The sequence below is a fragment of the Lithobates pipiens genome, unplaced genomic scaffold (genome assembly GCF_037356315.1).
Source record: "Lithobates pipiens isolate NorthernLeopardFrog02 unplaced genomic scaffold, aLitPip1_a1.2 Scaffold_3, whole genome shotgun sequence".
NCBI lineage: Eukaryota > Metazoa > Chordata > Amphibia > Anura > Ranidae > Lithobates > Lithobates pipiens.
The window spans coordinates 107,279,396-107,296,800 of record NW_027507790.1 but is presented as its reverse complement, the minus strand read 5'-3'; the positions used below and the strand labels follow the sequence as shown (position 1 = coordinate 107,296,800).

The window sequence follows — 17,405 nt, the reverse complement described above, 5'->3', positions numbered from 1 at the left end:
CCTGCATTAATCTTCAGCACAGAAGCCATTAGAAGTCTTTCGGCGGGTGATGTCATGTGGGTCTTGGTTGTTAAATGCTCAGTTAATACAAGTATATTCAATGTCCTAACAATATGTAGCCTTGTATGACATCCCCAGTGGTCTTCTAGGTATCAAATATAGATAATTACATAAAGCCAAGCTGGTCTGATGTAAATTTGAAGAACAGTTAGATTTTTGTGTTCCGCTGTAATTATCCAATCATGCATAAATATCATCATTGAAATGGTTGTAAAGGCAGAAGGCCTTCTTACTTTAATGCACCCTCTGCATTAAGGTAAAAAACATTCTATGATCAGCTCCTCCTGCCCCCACCCCTCCTAGATACTTACCTGAGCCTGATCTCAATCCCTAAATCCAGCACTGTGCCCCCACTGGACATGAAGGCAGCAGAGGGAGCCATTTGCTTCTGCTGCCATTAGTCAAATCCAGTGAGATGGGGGGGCCGAGCTGCGCTATGCGTGGTAATGGACACACATAGCTCAGCTTAGGAGTCAGCCTGCAGAAGAGCTCAGAAATGAGGAGGAGCCAGGAATGCTGGTGGGCGACCCCAGAAGCAGAGGTTTGGGGCTTCTCTGTGAAAAACCATTGCACAGAGCAGGTAAGTATGACATGTTTATTAATAAACAAAAAACCCAAACCTTTAGAATCATTTTAACTACTTCAGCTTTTTGGATGTACATAATAAGAGAGTGAAGGGTTAAGCACAAGCTCATGGCTGCAGAAACAGCCATAAGCTTGTGTTGTTTTCTTCAGCAGGCTGCCTGTTGTAAAGTAAAAGTGATAGGGACAGCTGAATAGCTGCCTGATCACTTTTAAAGTGCAGTGGTGTAGGCTACCCCCCATTGGCACTTCCCCTTCGTAGTTACCAAGCTCTCATGCCCTTTCTGGGGACCATATCTGAAGGCTTCAGAATGGTGAGCAAGAGGAGACCAAGAAACATCTGCTTCTCGATCTCTTTTGATTGGGAAGCTGGAAATTACAATGATTTCATTACTTCTGGTCTAAGAGATGTAATTATCTGGCTTATACAGCCAGGGAAGTGGCTAACCGACCAGATTTGTATTTGGTTAGCTGCTTTAGAGGGCAGGGGCAACACTGGGGTCTAATAGATTACCAATGTCTCCTTGAAGAGTACCTTCCACCTGCCCAATGATATCACATGGGGGATTGTTAAACCTTTTGTGACAGCAATAAAGTTGCATTTAAAAAAAATTATAAAATAAATTAAACTTTCGGACTGCAATATGTATATATATGTTGTGGCTTGTGGTTTACCAGCATTATGAATAAAGATATCAGCCATAACCCTGATATTTTGTTTCAGCCAGCGATTGTCTCTCTAGCCGCTGGATCGCTTTCAGTCCCCCACTCCCTGCTCGCCGGTGTTTCTCAGGCTTACCGTTTTTACTGGCGAGCCGAGGAAACGATCTAGCGATTAATGCAGCTGGTGAACAGAGACCAGATCGGCACTACTTGCCTGGAGTTTGCCTGTTCTCTCTCTCCCTGTGTGGGCTTCCTCCTACACTACAAAGATATACTCATAGGTTAATTGGCTCCTGCCTGCCTAACCTGGCCTTATTGTGCGTTTGAATGTGAGTTAAGCCTGGTACACCACTATTTTCAATATATTCAAAGCCGCTGCACTAATGATCCGACGTTGGTTCAACGATCTCCCCTACTGTTCTTTTGTGTTCTGTCAGGGAGATTGAGCCAATCCACAGACCTTTTTCAGTCATGGCCCATTGACAGAAGCTGGCCGGGAGCCGGTCAGCTGCTTGTTTTTCAGCATGCTCGTCTGACAGAAGTTGGCCAAAGGGCCGGCTTGTCGGACCGTCTGCCTTACACATGGGCCAAATGTCGCCTAGTTTTTATTAAACTGGCCGATGTCCCCCGACATTTGACCCTTGTGCACTAGGCTTTAGGGACCTTAAGATTCTTGAGAGCAGGGACTGATGTCAATGTACAATATAGATGTAAAGTGCTGCATAAATTGTATTTGCTATATAAATATCTATAATCAATAATAAAATGAATAAATATAGTGCATCAAAAAAACTACTATCATTTTATTCTACAAGGTCTCTACCTTCGAAGAATATATAATGTTCTTGAGGTTTTGAGTACTTTTATGCAGATTTTTACATATGTGCAAAAAAGTTAAAAAAAATGCTATTAAGCCCAAGTCGTTAAGTAAAAACTTTCACTGTAATTGTTTTTAAAATTGAACTTGCACATGACTGGGTATTCCTATTTTACACAGCTTCACCGTGTTCCCTTTGCCAAGTGACTATTCTCTACTGCAATCAGCCCCATAAAATTTAGTAACCCTCTCCTAAATACTCCGGAACCTTATGCCACGTACACACGACCGGACTTTCCATCAGAATAAACTGACGGTTTTTCCGATGGGGTTTCCAACGAAGATCTGGCCAAACGGACTTGCCTACCCACGATCACACCAAAGTTAGTTAGTTTCGAATGTGATGACGTACAACGGGACTAGAAAAGGAAGTTCAATAGCCAGTAGCCAATAGGTGCCCTTGCGTCGTATTTGGTCTGTCGGACCAGCATACAGACGAACGGTTTTCCCGATAGGGATTGATTCCGTCGGAAAAATGTAAAACATGTTTTAATTCTAGGTCCGTCAGACTTTTTGAAAAAAAAAAAGTCAGCTGAAGCCCACACAGGATCGGAATATCCGATGAAATGATTCCATCGGACCTTTTCTGCTGGAAAGTTCGGTCATGCGTACGCGGCATTAGTGTCAGGAAAGTAATGTGGAGAGTTTAAAGTAGTGCATATATACTCTGTATAATGCCATTACCACACCTACATAGCAGCTTACACTCCTAGCCCTCCAGTACCATTGAATCATCTCTTGGGCATCGGTGGTTTTGATATTTTTCTTGGAACAGCTGGACTTGCTGCCTGGAGGTCATTCTCAATTGCACAGACTGGGCTGGTCAAAGATATTTCCTGTGTCTCATTCTGTCACTGTTTTGCTCTTTCTCGGAGACTCGGACATGCTGTATATAAAGAATTATAAAGGAATAAAGTCATAGGTTTTTTTAGTCTTTGCAACTAAGCTCTACAAGAATGTTTATCTGCCTTAAAACCATCCCTGCGTAAAGTCCATTAAATAGCTTGATTTCTCCATGTTGCACAAAATAGACCTTGCCTCAAGACTAAATTAACTCCTCTATATAATCAATTGTGGAATCGTTCTGTCGGAGAGCCTGTCATCACCAACATTTTGTCTAAGCCTTGTGGGATGAATGAGCTTTGCTTTTACTGCTGACTGGATAACATCTATTCATTGAATAAATAATTAGAAGTATTACTAGAAAAATGCGTACATAATTAGTAGATTACAGATTGCCGTATCAAAAACATTCTTCACGCAAATGTTGTGCCTTTTTTTTTTTTTACATTACACTGATATTTAAGTCACACAATGTATCAGACAGTCATTTTAACTAAAAAAATATATCATAAACGGTATCATTTATTTTGGAAAGAAAACATAATTATTTGTACTAACACCATCAACTGATAATACTCTTAACAGCATAGGGTTTTGGAAACAGTGATCAATAATTTGAGCATCTATTACTAACAATATAGCATTAAGAAATAAAAAATGTTACTCATATCAGCTGATAACCACCTACTCCATATGGCCAAAAATATGTTGACAGCCCTTCCAATTATTGAGTTTGGGTGTGACAAAGCCAAGTCCATAAAGATGAGTTTGGTGTATAGTAACTTAAAGTAATTTTAAAGGTTAAAATAAAATAAAAAATAACAAACATGTTATTCTTACCTGCTCTGTCCAATGGTTTTGCACAGAGCAGCCCCGATCCTCTTTTTTTTTGGATCCCCTGCCAGCGGTTGTGGCTCCTCCCCCCCTGCCAAAAGCCCCCAATAGCAAGCCTCTTGCCTTGCCCCCCCCCCCCCCTGCTCTCTCCTCCTTAGCTCACTGGCTGTGATTGCCAGGAGAAGGAGCCAATGGCTCCTGCTTCTGTGTGAGGCCAATGAGGAGAGAGAGAGCCCGGGGGGGGGGGGGAGCCGAGACTCTCAAGCACATCACTGGAGTGATATGGGGCTCAGGTATGTATTGAGGGTGCTGTGGGAGAGCTTTACCCAAAAAGGTTTTTTACTCTCATGCATAGAATGCATGAGGGTAAAGAACCTTCTGCTTTTAGAACCACTTTAAGTGGGCTGCACAGAACTCTGACCTCAACTCTACTGAACTCCTTTGTGATGAATTGGAACAATCCAGGTTTTCTTGTCCAAAATCAATACCTGACAACACAATTTCTATTTTGGCTGAATGGGCACATATTCCCACAGGCACACTGTAAATTCTTATAGAATGTCTGCCCAGAGGAGTGGAGACTGTAGTTACATAGGGAGGGAGGGAAACAACTCTATACTAATGCCCATGGTTCTGGAATGGGATGGCCAACAAGCTACTGTTGATTTGATGATCATGTGTCTATATAGTCTTTGATGGAAATAAGTAAATATAGCTGTAATGGCTAATTTATTCATATCAATCAAAGTTACTTGATTGGTGTAAATATCTTAGATCAGGATCCAGGTTAAATCGCTTTTCTTTAATAGTGTAGTGAAATCATTTGTTCCTGGTTTAGAGTGTAGGTGTAGGCAAACAGCTGAATGGACAACTGAAGTGCGTTTCTGTGAACTATGTGATCTGCAAAACATGTTGTCGTCCTATTTCAGCAGTTTGATATTCCTGCCAAACTCCATACATGGTCCTGGCCATTTACATTTCCCCCAAAGCAGCAGTTCACAATACAGCTCTGTTGAGGCTCAGACTGGATAATGAAGGAGCAGCAGGTCAATAATGAGGTTAGCTCTCTGCTTTATTTTCCAAAATGCAATGGAGAATTAGAAACGTGTAGGTATTTATTTCAGAATGATGGAGATTTAGAAACATGAAGGTTTTTATTTCAGAATGATGGAGAATTAGAAACGTGTAGGTATTTATTTCAGAATGATAGAGAATTAGAAACGTGTAGGTATTTATTTCAGAATGATGGAGAATTAGAAACGTGTAGGTATTTATTTCAGAATGATGGAGAATTAGAAACGTGTAGGTATTTATTTCAGAATGATGGAGAATTAGAAACGTGTAGGTATTTATTTCAGAATGATGGAGAATTAGAAACGTGTAGGTATTTATTTCAGAATGATGGAGAATTAGAAACGTGTAGGTATTTATTTCAGAATGATGGAGAATTAGAAATGTGTAGTTATTTATTTCAGAATGATGGAGAATTAGAACTTCCTGCAGGTTTTTATTTTTGTCTGTGTCCCTATTGTAGTTTCTCCCCCGAACTTCCTGTCTGGACAGCTGTACAATTTCTTGTTCTGATGTCACAGGAAGTGGGGCCACAAATAGAAGCTTTTCCCTACACTATCCAAAGCTAAAAAAATGGCTGTAGTTAGTCTTTTTTGTTAGGAGAAATGAGACATAGTGGCATGGGGGAGTTAGGTTTCTGTTATGTGTTAGGTGATGTCCATGGCCTCTTATTAAGCCCCATACACACGATTAGAAATTCTGCCAGCAAAAGTCGGATGTGAGCTTTTGGTCAGAAATTCCGACCGTGTGTATGCTCCATCAGACTTTTGTTGGCAGAATTCCAGCCAGCAAGAGATTAAGAGCAGGTTCTCTGTTTTTTAGTCATAAAAAGTTCAGATCGGAAATTCCGATCGTCTGTACAAATTCAGACGCGCAAAATTCATACACATGCTCTGAGACAATTGAACTTCATTTTCTCGGCTCGTTGTAGTATTGTACATTCATGATGGTCAAAAGTTCGGAGAACTTTTGTGTGACCGTGTGTATGCAAGCCAAGCTTGAGTGGAATTCCATCCGGAAAAACCATCCAAGTTTTTTCCGACGGAGAATCCACTTGTGTGTATGGTGCATTAGAGTTCGATGTGACTGCTGTAGTAGTATTGTACATCCATGGCATTATTTCCTTTTTTTAGCAGTGACATTTCTAGATTTAATATTTAATGCAAGGATGTTTCATCTTGCTGGCCAGAGACATCTTGTGTTTCTGTAAATATCTGATTCCCACCCACCTATCTGGCATGGGGAACAAGGTCTATTGCTCAATATCATCATCTGTTAACAAGTATTAAGTTTGCTGTATCTCAGCCCAGGTCTGGGTAGCTGAAGATGTCCCAGATTTGGCTCTGCACAGCCAAATCAGAATTAGGCTTGTTTCACACTGCCAGAAAGTTGCTTGAGGTGCAACTTTGCCATGTGACTTCATTGTGGCTTGCATGCAACTTTATTAAGAGAAGTCAATGCAAATCGTGATGAAGTCGCCCCAAAGTGCAGGGACTTTTTTTTGAGTCGCTGCGACTTGAGTCAAACTCATTAGAATGGTTCCATTGCATTAATGCAGTGTGACTTTGAACTCTCAAGACGCGCGTCAAGTCACGGCAGTGTGAACCGAGCCTGACCTGGCTTCTGTTTCTTAAATTGATTAGCTCACAGGGATGTGTTTGAAAGACAATTCAGTCTTAAAGCCGAACTACACTGCATCTGCGCACAACAACCCAAAAATGCTATTTAATTAATTTTTAATATTCAAAGCAAAGTCACCCATCCATCCACGGGGTTATTTTCTAAAACTGGAGAGTGCAAAATCTGGCGCAGCTCTGCAAAGAAACCAATTAGCATCTATTGTAATTAAACAAGCTCAAGTTAGAAGTAGATTGGCTACCATGCACATATGCACCGGATTTTGCACTGTCCAATTGTAGTAACTCAACCTCCATATCTCCATGCTTTATTTTGCTGAGAAATCGCTTTGAAAAAACACCCGTAGAATTTTTGCCCATTGCCATCTTTATTAAGGGCTGATTATTCATATAGCATTTACTTCCTGGAATCCATCTGCCATTTGCTCAGGCATACAAGGCAGGGGGGTGTGCTTAGCTGAGAAAACCCTTCTCCCCTCCTGAAGACTCCTGGGATGTACGAAGTAACTGAACAAATGTAAAAAAAAAAAGTTTAAAATAGGTAAATATAATATACCTTCCTATCTATTTTCTAATGCTAGCAGCGTACGATTTAAAAATAGTTTTGATTGAGAGAATGAAGTTCTGCTTTCATCTACCATAATTCAGATATATTTATGCAACACAGTACTTTAGCTTATTCTTACACACTTGGAATGTAAATCCCTTTTTTCCCCGCTTTTTTCCATGCATCGGGTATAACATTTCATTGCTGTTATTGTGTTCACAGAATACTTTGATCCACCCATCGTCCAAAACAAAAATGTGTCCTCAAGCAAAACCACCATGTTTACTTACAGCTCAGTGATATAAAAGTATCATTATCAGTTCACAAAAGAAAATGTATAAATAGTTTTCTTTGTTTCTAAAAAAAAATATATTGTATTAAAATAGTACACCATCAAAACTTTTGAGTTACATTTATGTAAAAAAAAAAAACATATAGCTCTTTTTTTCCACATACAGGTGCATCTCATAAAATTAGAATATCATCAAAAAGTTAATTTATTGCAGTAATTCAATTCAAAAAGCGAAACTCATATATTTTATATAGGTGCATTACACATAGAGTGATGTATTTCAAGCATTTTGTTCTTTTAATTGTGATGATTATGGCTTACAGCTAATGAAAACCCCAAATTCTGTATCTCAGAATATTACAAAAGACCAATAAATAAAAGATTTTTAATACAGAAATGTTGGCTTAGTGAAAAGTATGTCCATGTAGAGCATAGTTGCTCAACCTGTGGCCCTCCAGCTGTTACAGAACTACAAGTCCCATCATGCCTCTGCCTTTGGGAGTCATGCTTGTAACTGTAAGTCTTGCAATGCCTCATGGGACTTGTAGTTCTGCAACAGCTGGGGGGCCACAGATTGAGCACTCATGACGTACAGTATAGTATACACTCAATACTTGGTTGGGGCTCCTTTTGCATGAATTACTGCATCAATATGGTGTGGCATGGAAGCAATCAGCCTGTGGCACTGCTGAGTTGTTATGGAAGCCCAGGTTGCTTTGATAGTGGCCTTCAGCTCGTCTGCATTGTTGGGTCTGGTGTCTCTCATCTTCTTCTTGACAATACCCCACAGATTCTCTATATAGGGTTTAGGTCAGACGAGTTTGCTGGCCAATCAAGCACAGTGATACCATGATCATTAAACCAGGTATTGGGACTTTTGGAAGTGTGGGCAGGTGCCAAGTCCTGCTGGAAAATGAAATAAGCATCTCCATAAAGCTGGTCAGCGGAGGGAAGCATGAAGTGCTCTAGAATTTCCTGGTAGAGGGCTGCGCTGACTTTGGACTTGATAAAACACAGTGGACCAACACCAGCAGATGACATGACTCCCCAAATCATCACGGACTGTAGAAAATGTTGCATTTAATTTGGAAATCAAGGTCCCAGAGTCTGGAGGAAGAGTGGAGAGGCGCATAATCCAAGTTGCATGAGGTCCAGTGTGAAGTTTCCACAGTCAGTGATGATTTGAGGAGCCATGACATCTGTTGGTGTTGGTCCACTGTGTTTTATCAAGTCCAAAGTCACTAAATCTCACTCCAAAGACTAGTAGTCAGGAGCAGCAGTACCTGAGACCAGGGAGGGATTAGAACATCTGTCAGGTCTTTAATGCTTTCTGCTCCCCTGTTAGGGAAATTCACCCTCTCTATTTGTCAGGTTTACCAGTATTGCCAAAAGTGAAAGTGCAAGAAAATCCCAAATTTCGGATTGTCCCCAAAACAATAGTTTAGAGGAAATCTTTGAATGAGGATGCTAGTTCTGGTGATGCTGGTGACAACTAGGGATCCCCTCACTTTGGAGGGATTTCCTCTCACTTCCTATTTTAGGTATGGGACAGGAAGTGAAGGGAAAACTCCCAATGGGACATATATGGCAAAAACAATGACAGCGCTTAGAACCCTTCTTTATTCTATCCAAATTGAAAAATGCATTTAGTTCTACTTTAAACAGCCAGAAGAACATGATATTTTAAGCATACTCATACTTTGTCACTGTAACATGGAACAATTTGGCATTTCAGAATAGTAAAGTCATTTTTTCCTTGATTGGGTGGTGTGTCTTATGTTGGCTTGGTATAAACCTGCTTCACTAAATTATATTTGGGCCAATGCCCTACTGAAGTAATGCTTTGTGCCATTCTCTCATCTACCCTGTTGAAAGAAATAAAACGTGAATTTATACCGTTTTTCTATCCCCTAACTAGTTCTGTATTTATACAAAAAAATACATTTTGTTTTTATCTATTTCATTTTTATTAAAGTTGACTTCACTTTTCACGTAAAATCTTAGTTATGATGCCAAATTTTACCTTGCAACATACATTTTATAGACTCTATATTCTATTCTACAACATAGGTGGGTTTATTTCAGGTAAAGGGAAATCTGCAAAGTGAAATAACCTATAGTAGCCAATCAAAATAGTCTATCATTTATCAACTCCATTAACATAAAATATAACTGGTTCTTATGCATTACTGTACCTAACCTCTGTTATTAAAATATAAAAACATTTATATATAAACCAGTTTTGTGGTCCAATTTAGTGTAATTATTGCAGATAGGCAGTAACTGCCATCTGATTGGCTACTTTGAGTAACCCTACTGTTTTTTTTCTGAACAAGCTTTCATAAATTACTTTTTATTGAGTCTCATTAATAATGATTGCTCCTGCTCTTTCGAAGACAGGTATACTTAAACAACCAATACTGTCTCCTGCTTAGTCAGTAGCTCCAGATATCCTGCAATCAATCCTTCCAATTTTTTGGAGTTGCATTCCTTGTTGCAGGATATGTTATTGATCAAGTCAAGTACTGAGTGCAAGTCGAGGTTTTCACTGTCATCCATCATCCTCCTGTAAACATGATACAAACATCTTTTTTCATCATTATTTTGCAGCTTGTGATGTTGATCATTGGGGCCCACACTGCAGTAGTCGGTGTCAATGTAAAAATGGCGCACGGTGCAATCCCATTACAGGAGCGTGTCACTGTGCTTCTGGCTTCAAGGGCTGGCGCTGCGAGGCTCTCTGTGATCCGGGCATGTATGGAAATGACTGCCAACAAAAGTGTCAGTGTCAGAATGGAGCAACTTGTGATCATGTAACTGGAGAGTGCCGATGTCCTCCTGGATACACCGGGGCATTGTAAGTATGAATTAAATGAGAATCCTTATATGATGTGTTCATCAACAAGCATGACTACTTTTCCAAATGATGATATCAGCAAATCCTACCAAAGTAGCATATGAATTCTCATGGGCATGAAATGACAACAAACAATTTGTATATATAAGGTGGAGAGATGGCAGCCATGTGCATCAATCAGACATGGTAGTACATCCTGTTCTGATAACTATTCCTTTATAGATCAGCTATCGGGCACATTATTTTTCTTCAATTCTGCCCATCCATAGAAATAAACATTAACACATGGCTGAACATATAACTCAATTTTATTATGTACTCTACAGTAGACTGAAATATAGCAGGCATGGTGCCTTCACATTCAACCATTTCACATTCAACCACCTAATGTGCAGAAGAAAGATGTCTGTATAGAAATAAATATGGAATCCAATAAACTTCAAAAACAATTTTCAGCCATCACAATAGGGAAAGGGTGACATCGCCTGGGCCTACTTTCCCTATGTTGGTGACTGCAAACACTCACAGTATTTGTTTTATAATAAGAAAGTTTACTGATGTTGTCCATTTTGAGCTAGACAATTTTCTGTTATGCCCCGTACACACGAGCGGACTTTTCGACATCCAAACTCCGACGGACTGAGTCCGGCGGACTATCCGCTCGTGTGTGGGCTGCAACGGACTTTAGCTTCGCAAAAGTCTGACGGACTTTAGAAATGAAGCATGCTTCAAATTTTCCCGACGGAACTCCGCCGGACCCGGTCCCCTTCGAAAAATTCGCTTGTGTGTGTGCTACTCCGACGGACTAAAACCGACGCTAGGGCAGCTATTGGCTACTGTCTATGAACTTCCTACGTCGAATCCAGTCGTACGTCATCACGTTCGACTCCGTCTGAGTTTGGTGTGATGGTGTGTGGTCAAGTCCGTTCGGTCGAAAAGTCCGCCAGAACTCCGGCGGAACTCCGCTAGAACTCCGTCGGAAGTCTGTCAGACTTAATCCCTCTCGTGTGTACGGGGCATTATTGTGTTAAAAATATGTGAATGCATTGTTCTGTACTGAGCTGCTAGCCCATCTGTTGACTTCGTGTTTGCGGGTGAGATCCTTTTTAATGTATTTGGTTGACTGGTAGACATGTAAAGAAACTGGGATGGGAGGGTTAGAAAATGTACGGTAAATTCATGATAAATCTTATATCGTTTTACTCTTCTAGCACTATGGGTTACTGCACACTAATATATTGTAGTGGTTGAATTGTTTCCAAACTTGTCCAACTAGACCAGTGATGGTGAACCTTGGCACCCCAGATGTTTTGTAACTACAATTCCCATGTTGCTCATGCACTCTGCAGTGTAGTCGAGCATCATGGGAAATGTAGTTCCAAAACATCTAGAGTGCCAAGGTTCACCATCACTGAACTAGACCATGTGTGTGGCCCTTTTAGTATTTTTTGCTGGCCATAGACACCAATCTTCGAAGAACAGTATGTATACTTGTTCTTTGCTTACAGTAATAATGTGAGGTTGTAAATAAGGGCGGAAGAATAAGAAAAACTTGTTCAACCTCTAAATAAATAAATACAAATACCCAATTCAGCCAGTGTAGATTGAAATCAGCACATCACAAAACATTTTTTTTCTCTGACCAATAAATCTAAACGGGATCTTCTAAAAGAAAAATGTGATAAAAATGTAGGCTCCTAAAATGGGAGTAATAAGATTCACAATATGCACAGCCAGTCATGTTGCTTATCATGTTATTTCAGCTGTGAGGACCTTTGCCCGCCGGGTAAGCATGGCCCTCAGTGTGAAGAGAGATGCCCGTGTCAGAATGGCGGAGTTTGCCACCACGTTACCGGAGAATGCTCATGTCCTGCGGGATGGATGGTACGTCCCATGAACTTATTACACTGGTTTGGCTAGCTTGGCATTTGAAATGTGATCAATAAAGATAATTAACTAATTCAGTCAATAACCCTTTTTCTGTTATGCTCAATGACCTTTGGTAAAAATAGTAATTAATTAGGTGACACAATGCAGCAGAGTGCTTTCTTAATCTTTTCACTGCCTGAAGGAGTGGGATTCTATTATAATAAAACCAAGGAAGCGATAATTACTTTTAAAAGGAATGTCTAGGGTGAATTTTTCCATTATTTGCTTCAGAAGGGAATCATTTTGAACTAATTGTATTATGACTATTAATATACTCCAGTGCTGTACAAATGGAGGTTTGGGCATACAATCTAAAATATTGAACACATTCAATTATACTTTTACTTTATAGAGTGTAAATCTTCTGTAAGCAACATGCAATTAACTCTAGTCATTCATATATAACTGTAAAATGGGAAGAAAAACATTCTTACAATTTGTATAGTTGAGCATTTCTCAGCCCAGAACAGTGGTGTTGGTACCAACATTTCTGATGGGTGATTGTTGTAAAAATGTATTCTGCGGACTTGGTCACTGCACTGCCCCAGTCTGCTGATCAGACAGTCAAGTAGGAGCAGCATAACGATGAGTTGATGTATCTGCTGCCTTATGTAGAAATACTGTAGCTGCTAAATTTTAATTAAAGGATACTTACCTGTTCAGGGATCCAGTGTTGTCCTCACCTGGGCCAGTTCTTTGCCGATCTTTGGGTCTCTGGCGTCGGCAAGTTTACTAATGGAAGCCGGCTGTGACTCCTTGCGGCTTCACATCCAGCTTACAACTGCAACTGCATGGGGGCGCTATTCTTTGTGAAGTCCTGCAGCCTTCTGGGACCTGTGGCCTGTTGCAGAAGGGTGTCGGCTAAGGGAAGGTGGCACTCCAAACAGAAGTGGGAGCAGGTACCTGTCAAAACCAGGTACCCACTCCCTCCAGAAAAATAAACATGTCCAAAAGTGGTAGAGGAAGGGGGTAGGAGGTGGAAAAGAGAAACTTTGCATTTTGAGTGAAGTTCCACTTTAACTATATCATCTACTAATCTGTGAAACTACATTATTGTAAACGACTTTGTCAGTTTTAAGTTTGTACTATTTTGTTCTTCTGGAAAATTGCTATAAATCTATGAGGTCAGGCATTCATTTTAATTAGCTGTTGCCTCAATGCTTTCACAATTCTTATAATCTGCATGATACCATTCTGTTTTAATTTAGGGCACAGTTTGTGGTCAGCCTTGCCCCGAGGGTCGTTACGGCAGAAACTGTACTCAGGAGTGCCAATGCCACAATGGAGGGACATGTGACTCTGCCACAGGCCAATGTCATTGCAGCCCTGGATACAATGGGGAAAGGTGAGAAAATGACATTCTCCTACTCTGAAAGTACAGAGTCCTTGTGTATTGTCAAAGGGATAACTACACATTCAAGAAATATAGGATCAAGTATACTTGCCTCAATCTATAGCACCTAGTGTGGATCCTGGCTGATTGCTCCATCCCCTGAAGGGTGCATCTGTCATCTATCACTTTATGGTGACATTGCCCCCCCCCCCCCCCAGCACTTAGGTAATTGATAGCCTTAGATTTTTCCCAATGAAACTGTGTAGACTAGGGGCTCTCTGCCCCGTGCTGTGTAATGTGTGACATCAGATTATGCCCCCTGTGGCCTGCAGCCTAAAAATACTATCTGATATGTATACTTCAGGAGGCTGTGGAGGAGAGAGGGCTGTAGACTTTACAGGGCTTATGTAAAGGTTTATTATCACTTTACTGCTATAGGCAGGGCTGCTGTTAGAAATCACAGGGTCCTATACAGCCTACCTGATAGGGCCCCCCCCCCCCATGCTAAAAATACACTAAAATCACTATTAGTGGGTATGGACACAACAAAATTCCTATCTAAATGATAAAATAGTATTGAATCAATAAATAAAGCTCTATGCTTGGGGCTCAATCACATGGGCTCTGTGGCCTCTACAGTGTATATCAGCAGTTTGTTTACGTGATTGGAGCTGTGTGCAGGCTGCCTATGTTAAGTTATGGGGGCACAGCATCTGTAGGAACACAGCCGCAGGTGTGTGGGTGCAGGTGTATGACCCCAAACATAGACATTGTGCATTCAGGGCCACTCAACCATACCTGTTAAATTAGTATCTGTTATTACAGCCGCTGCATCCCTGTAGAGTAACAGATGTCTTCAGCCGCATGAGCAAACCACATGGCCAGAGTACCTGTGTGAATGAGCCCTTAGTGTGATACTTGCGTGATTGAGGAGCAGTAAAATCCCACAGTTGACCTGCTCTTTTACCACCCCCAGCCGCTACCCCCTTTAGTGGAAGAGGCAGTGGTCGGGGGTGTATATATGCAGCATCCGCAAGCCAATGCAGGAATTACTGTATACCCCCAGTGAAATGGACACATTCAAGTAAATAATGCTGCTCTGCAAGTGCCCTGTGACCACATGGTTGATGTGTGCTATTGCAGGGTTACAGCAGAAGGTGAGGAGGCAATATGTCTCTTCACTGCCTGTCAAATGCTGTCTGAAGAGTGATCTAAATGCTGATTGCTTTTCAAAGCACAAAACCCATGTGAATGAGCCCTTAATTGTATTTTTTCTTAATTTAAAAATAAAATAAAAATTATATTTTAAATGCCCTGATGGGTGCACTTTGGTGAAATATCAGCTGCACTGGTGATGAATGAGTAGGAAGCACTCTGAGGCTTTCTGTTCATTCACAAACTTAAGCAAAACACAGTTTACTATGCTTCAGTTCTGAATAAACACATTCAGGAAGAAAGCGGCTGATAAATATGACATATTTAACAGCCATGAGCTCCATCCTGAAACAATCCCCCTGTGTGCCACGCAGCAGCTAAAGCTGGCGGGGGGGGGGGAGGAGGAGAAGTTGGCGGCTCTGTGGGGCACACAGGTAGGTTAAATGGAGAGGGGAGGGGCTCACATGGGTGGGGGGTCTGGACACAAGGGGGAAGAGGGGTGATCAGAGCAGCAGGGGGGTGCAAATTCTAGAACAGATCGTCTGGAGGTTGTCCCTGCAGTGCAGCTGGGGGGAGAAGAGAATAAACCAGGGAGAGCCACAGGAGGATTGGTTCAAGTGATAAGGTAGTACAGCCGGTACTCCTGGGCCCCCCTGTTGAGCTCATTAGGACTGGGCCTGGTACAGGAGGGCGGCCTTATCGGCGGCCCTGGCTGTAGTCCATGCATAGACCTCAGATCACACTTTACACATTCAATTTTATGGTTGAACTAGATGGAGTTGTATCTTTTTTCAACCTAACTATGTAACTATGTAAATATATAGTATATGTGCAGTAGTGTGCAGTCTGCATCTCAGGGAAAAAATAGCTTGGCAAAGGCTGTGGTATTTAGAATACCATCACTGTCTGATCTGTGGTCTATGCAAGGTTTGGTAATGTTGAAGGGCTAATTAAAATGAAGATAAAAGAATTACTAACATAGTTTTGATCTTGAATGTTTTAGATGTCAAGATGAATGTCCAGTTGGGATGTACGGAGCGAACTGCGCAGAGACATGCCAATGTGTTAATGGCGGTAAATGTTACCACATCAGCGGAGCGTGTCTTTGTGAGCCGGGCTATACAGGGATATACTGTGAAACACGACTGTGCTCAGAAGGTCTCTATGGGATGAAGTGTGATAAAAAGTGTCCGTGTCATGTAAAGACCACGCAAAGGTAATTTAGAGAATGGCATCAAATGGATGGTTGTTGTGATGTGTTCTGTGAAACGTTATCATTGATTATTAACTAGAACTATGCTATTGTCTGTGTTTGTTGTAAGGAAAAATAACCCTCCTTGTTTCTAGCGTGCTCTTCTGAATGAGTACGTTTAAAATTCTTGTCCCACACGAAATGAGAGGAGATTTTATTTATCCCAGAAAAGGTCATTAAAGTGAGTGTAGACCCAAGAAATAATTAATAACATTTCATTTTGACCTTTTATTTTTTATCTGGGCATTCTGCCAGTACCACACCTCCTGTACTATATATCAACCCTTTCTCCCTGGGCTATGTGGATGGGCAGACGTTGGCACCGCACATCAATTCCCTCTTCTCTTTTTAGCACACAGAAAACTACATGCATTAGGATGTTAGTTCCCTGGTCGGGCATTTATTACATGTGGTATCAAGGGAGTGAGCTTGTCCTCTGTTACCATCCACATTCCCTGCACACTACTGTGCCAGACAGGGTAGATGGAGATTAGAGAAAAGAGATAAAATGTTCTGGCTGGTTTATATTAGTGCCGCCTACTGCTACCCCAACACTGACGTGTTAACGTAATCCTATTGCTTGCTTGAACTACGTGAGGGGACCGGTCACCCTGTGATGAGACAGAAGACACCAGTGTCCAGTCCCCTAGGTCCCCTGAAGACAAGGATGCTGCTGTAAGTGATTGTAAAACGTTTATCCCAAAAATTAAAAGACTGTTACTGTAACTGCTTAAAAAGTGTGAATTGAAGTTAAGCTTCAATGTGTTAGTGTATCTAAATGTGCTAGTCCCTACAGGTCCCCTCCCCCACACTGACAACGTTGCTGTCCAAAGGTGCCCCTATGCTCCATCATCCAATAATAGGGGAGGTGTGTTACTGGCCAGACCACCAGGTGAAAGCACGGGGGGGGAAAAACCTAAAAAGAAAAAAAAATGAATGGTCTATTTAAAGTGGAGGTCCACCCTAAAAAAAAACAAAAAAAAAAAAAACACATAAACGCGCTCCATAAAATACATTTAAAAAACAAAAAAAAAAAAACTGCTGCTGCTAGGCAGATCCTCCTAATCTGCCACTTCCTACTCCGCGGTTCTTGTCCTCCCTCACATTGTCTCCTAGGAAATGGGACACGATGTCTTCTGGGACATGTGTGTGTCCCAGTAGACAGGCATCCATTCACAAAGCGTTGCGCGGCTTGTGCATGCACAGTAGGAAATGGGGAGTGAAGCCGCAAAGGCTCTACTGCCTGTTTCCCTTCATTAGGATGGCAGCGCCGGCACCCAATCCAGTAGATGGATTGGCCTTGGGGGGCTGACATCACAGGATCGCTGGACAGGTAAATTACCTTATTAAAAGTCAGCCGTTACAGTGTTTGTAGTTGATGACTTTTAAAAAAAAAACGTCCGGTCTTCGGCTATAATGGACCAAAAAAGAGCCAATATGAGAAGTTCATTGTTAAGGTTTACATGAATAAAC

General features: G+C 41.3%; 1 protein-coding gene across 5 annotated transcripts in view; it reads left to right on the top strand.

The window, feature by feature from the left end:
- MEGF10 (multiple EGF like domains 10) overlaps window positions 1-17,405 on the top strand; it is a 179,894-nt gene that overhangs the window by 93,224 nt on the left and 69,265 nt on the right. For 4 of the 5 annotated variants that reach the window (XM_077462149.1, XM_077462148.1, XM_077462150.1 and 1 more), the window contains exons 6-9: window positions 10,017-10,263; window positions 12,027-12,147; window positions 13,401-13,537; window positions 15,684-15,896. In XM_077462149.1, coding sequence (XP_077318275.1) covers window positions 10,017-10,263; window positions 12,027-12,147; window positions 13,401-13,537; window positions 15,684-15,896 — 718 coding nt within the window. The remainder of the gene's footprint in view (window positions 1-10,016; window positions 10,264-12,026; window positions 12,148-13,400; window positions 13,538-15,683; window positions 15,897-17,405) is intronic. The other variant, XM_077462151.1, reaches the window with a different exon arrangement.